The sequence below is a fragment of the Carcharodon carcharias genome, chromosome 14 (genome assembly GCF_017639515.1).
Source record: "Carcharodon carcharias isolate sCarCar2 chromosome 14, sCarCar2.pri, whole genome shotgun sequence".
Lineage (NCBI taxonomy): Eukaryota > Metazoa > Chordata > Chondrichthyes > Lamniformes > Lamnidae > Carcharodon > Carcharodon carcharias.
Window position 1 is genome coordinate 88,756,621 of NC_054480.1, and position 4,000 is coordinate 88,760,620.

Here is a 4,000-nt window from a genome sequence, read left to right on the forward strand (position 1 = left end):
CTCTCCCTCTGTCCCTCTCTTTCCCTCTCCCTCTGTCTCTCTTTCCCTCTCCCTCTGTCTCTCTTTCCCTCTACCTCTGTCTCTCTCTCCCTCTGTCTCTCTCTCTCTCTCCCTTTTCCTCTGCCTCACTCTGCATCTCTATCTGCCTCTCTCTCCATCTCCCTTTGCCACTCCCTCCCTCTCCCTCTGTCTCTCTCTCCCTCTCCCTCTGCCTCTCTCCCTCTCTCTCCCTCTGCCTCTCTCTCTCTCTCCCTCTGCCTCTCTCTCCCTCTGTATCTCTCTCCCTCTGTCTCTCTCTCCCTCTGTCTCTCTCTCCCTCTCCCTCTGTCTCTCACTCTCTCCCTCTGCCTCTCCCTCCCACTCCCTCTGTCTCCCCCTCCCTCTCTCTCACCCTCTCCCTCTGTCTCTCTCTCCCTCTCCCTCTGTCTCTCCCTCTCCCTCTGTCTCTCCCTCTTCCTCTCTCTCTCTTTCCCAATTTCCATTTCTCATCCTCTCTCTCCCTCTGTCCCTTCCTTTCCTTTTGTCTCTCCCTCTCTCTCTCTTCCTCTGACACTCCCTCTCACTCTATCTCTCCCTCTCCCTCTGTCTCTCCCACTCTCTCTGCCTGTGTCTCTCTCTCCCTCTGTCTCTCTGTCTACCTCTCCCTCTCTCTCTGTCTCTCCCTCTCTCTCTCTCCCTCTCCCTCTCCCTCTCCCTCTGTTTCTCTCTCTCCCTCTCCCTCTCCCTCTCGCTCTATCTCACTCTCGTTCTCCCTCTCCCTCTGTCTCTGTCTCTCCCCCTCCCTCTGTCTCTCCCGCTATCTCTCCCTCTCCATCTCCCTCTGTCTCTCTCTCCCTCTGTCTCCCTTTCCCTCTCCCTCTGTCACTCTTTCCCTCTCCCTCTGTCTCTCTTTCCCTCTCCCTCTGTCTCTCTTTCCCTCTCCCTCTGTCTCTCTCTCCTTCTCTCTCCCTCTCCCTCTGTCTCTCTCTCTTTCTCCCTCTCCCTCTGTCTCTCTCTCCCTCTCCCTCTCCCTCTGTTTCTCTCTCTCCCTCTGTCTCGCTCTATCTCACTCTCGTTCTCCCTCTCCCTCTCTCTCTGTCTCTCCCCCTCCCTCTGTCTCTCCGGCTATCTCTCCCTCTCCCTCTCCCGCTGTCGCACTCCCTCTCCATCTCCCTCTGTCTCTCGCTCCCTCTGTCTCTCTTTCCCTCTCCCTCTGTCACTCTTTCCCTCTCCCTCTGTCTCTCTTACCCTCTCCCTCTGTCTCTCTTTCCCTCTCCCTCTGTCTCTCTCTCCCTCTCTCTCCCTCTCCCTCTGTCTCTCTCTCTCTCTCCCTCTCCCTGTCTCTCTCTCCCTCTCCCTCTCCCTCTGTCTCTCTATCCCTCTCCCTCTGTCTCTCTCTCTCTCCCTCTGCTTCTCCCTCCCACTCCCTGTGTCTCCCCCTCCCTCTCTCTCACCCTCTCCCTCTGTCTCTCTCTCCCTCTGCCTCTCACTCTGTCCCTCTCTCCCTCGCCCTCTCCCTCTGTCTCTGTCTCTCTCTCCCTCTGTCTCTCGCTCCCTCTGTCTCTCTCTCCCTCTCCCTCTGTCTCTCTCTCTCTCTCCCCCTCTGTCTATCTCCCTCTGTCTCTCGACCTCTGTCTCTCTCTCTCTCTCTCTCTCTCTCTCTCTCTCGCTCTCCTTCTATCTCTCCCTCTCACTCTGTCTCTCCCTCTGTCACCCTCTGTCTCTCTCTCCCTCTCACCGTCTCTCTTCCTCTCTCTCCCTCTGTCTCTTTCTCTCCCTCTGTCTCTCTCTCTCCCTCTGTCTCTCTCTCTCCCTCTGTCTCTATCACTCTCTCTCCCTCTCCTTCTATCTCTCCCTCTCCCTCTGTCTCTCCCTCTCCCTCTGTCTCTCCATCTGCCTCCCTCTCTCCATCTCTCTTCCTCTCTCTCACTCTGTTGCTCTCCTTCTATCTCTCCCTCTCCATCTGTCTCTATCTCTCCCTCTGTCTCTCCCTGTCCCTCTGTAACCCTCTGTCTCTCTCTCCCTCTCACCGTCTCTGTTCCTCTCTCTCCCTCTGTCTCTCTTTCTCCCTGTCTCTCTCTCTCTCTCACTCTCCTTCTATCTCTCCCTCTTATCTGTCTCTCCCTCTGTCACCCTCTGTCTCTCTCTCCCTCTCACCGTCTCTCTTCCTCTGTCTCCCTCTGTCTCTTTCTCTCCCTCTGTCTCTCTCTCTCCCTCTGTCTGCCTATCTCTCTCGCTCCCTCCCTCTGTCTGTCACTCTCTCTCCCTCCCACCTTCTCTCTCTTTCTCTCTGTGTCTGTCCCTCCCTGTGAGTCACGCTCTTCCACTCTCCCTCTGTCTCTCTTTCCCTCTCCCTCTGTCACTCTTTCCCTCTCCCTCTGTCTCTCTTACCCTCTCCCTCTGTCTCTCTTTCCCTCTCCCTCTGTCTCTCTCTCCCTCTCTCTCCCTCTCCCTCTGTCTCTCTCTCTCTCTCCCTCTCCCTCTGTCTCTCTCTCCCTCTCCCTCTCCCTCTGTCTCTCTATCCCTCTCCCTCTGTCTCTCTCTCTCTCCCTCTGTCTCTCTCTCTCTCCCTCTGCTTCTCCCTCCCACTCCCTGTGTCTCCCCCTCCCTCTCTCTCACCCTCTCCCTCTGTCTCTCTCTCCCTCTGCCTCTCACTCTGTCCCTCTCTCCCTCGCCCTCTCCCTCTCCCTCTGTCTCTGTCTCTCTCTCCCTCTGTCTCTCGCTCCCTCTGTCTCTCTCTCCCTCTCCCTCTGTTTCTCTCTCTCTCTTCCCCTCTGTCTATCTCCCTCTGTCTCTCGACCTCTGTCTCTCTCTCTCTCTCTCTCTCTCGCTCTCCTTCTATCTCTCCCTCTCACTCTGTCTCTCCCTCTGTCACCCTCTGTCTCTCTCTCCCTCTCACCGTCTCTCTTCCTCTCTCTCCCTCTGTCTCTTTCTCTCCCTCTGTCTCTCTCTCTCTCTCTCCCTCTGTCTCTCTCTCTCTCTCTCCCTCTGTCTCTCTCTCTCTCTCTCCCTCTGTCTCTCTCTCTCTCCCTCTGTCTCTATCACTCTCTCTCCCTCTCCTTCTATCTCTCCCTCTCCCTCTGTCTCTCCCTCTGACTCCCTCTCTCCATCTCTCTTCCTCTCTCTCACTCTGTTGCTCTTTCTCCCTCTGTCTCTCTCTCTCTGTCGCTCTCCTTCTATCTCTCCCTGTCCCTCTGTCTCTCCCTGTCCCTCTGTCACCCTCTGTCTCTCTCTCCCTCTCACCGTCTCTGTTCCTCTCTCTCCCTCTGTCTCTCTCTCTCTCTCTCACTCTCCTTCTATCTCTCCCTCTCATCTCTCTCTCCCTCTGTCTCTCTCTCTCTCTCTCCCTCTCCTTCTATCTCTCCCTCTCCCTCTCCTTCTATCTCTCCCTCTCCCTCTCCCTCTGTCTCTCCCTCTCCCTCTGTTTCTCCCTCTCCCTCTCCCTCTGTCTCTCCCTCTCCCTCTCCCTCTGTCTCTCTCTCTCCCTCCGTGTGTCTCTTTCTCATCCTCCCTCTGTTTGTCTCTCTCTATCTCTCTCTCTGTGTCTGTCTCTCCCTGTGAGTCTCTGTCTTCCTCTTTCCCTCTGTCTCTCTCTCCCTCTGTCTCTTCATCCCTCTGTCTCTCGTTCCCTCAGTTTCTCTCTCCCTCTCTCTCTGTCTCTCCCTCTCTGTGTGTCTGTCTCTCCCTGTGAGTCTCTATCTTCCTCTCTCCTTCTGTCTCTCTTTCTCTGTCTCGCTTTCCTTCTATCTCTCCCTCTCCCTCTGTCTCTCCATGTCCCTCCGTCGCCCTCTGTCTCTCTCTCCCTCTCACCGTCTCTGTTCCTCTCTCTCCTTCTGTCTCTCTCTCTCTCCCTCTGTCTCTCTCTCTCTCCCTCTGTCTCTCTCTCTCTCACCCTCTGTCTCTCCTTCTATCTCTCCCTCTCCCTCTGTCTCTCCCTCTCCCTTTGTCTCTCTCTCTCCCTTTGTCTCTCTCTCTCTCCCTCTGTGTGTGTCTCTCTCTCTCGCTCTCTCCCTCTCCTTCT

General features: G+C 56.0%; 1 protein-coding gene across 1 annotated transcript in view; it reads right to left on the minus strand.

The window, feature by feature from the left end:
- Positions 1–1,700: 1,700 nt before the first annotated feature.
- The window catches only part of LOC121287551 (RNA-binding protein 25-like), a gene marked incomplete at both ends in the record, with an annotated part of 4,970 nt that continues 2,670 nt past the window's right edge, over positions 1,701–4,000 (minus strand). Inside the window, one exon of the mRNA XM_041205483.1 lies at positions 1,701–1,796. Within this exon, the coding sequence (XP_041061417.1) occupies positions 1,701–1,796 (96 nt within the window). The remainder of the gene's footprint in view (positions 1,797–4,000) is intronic.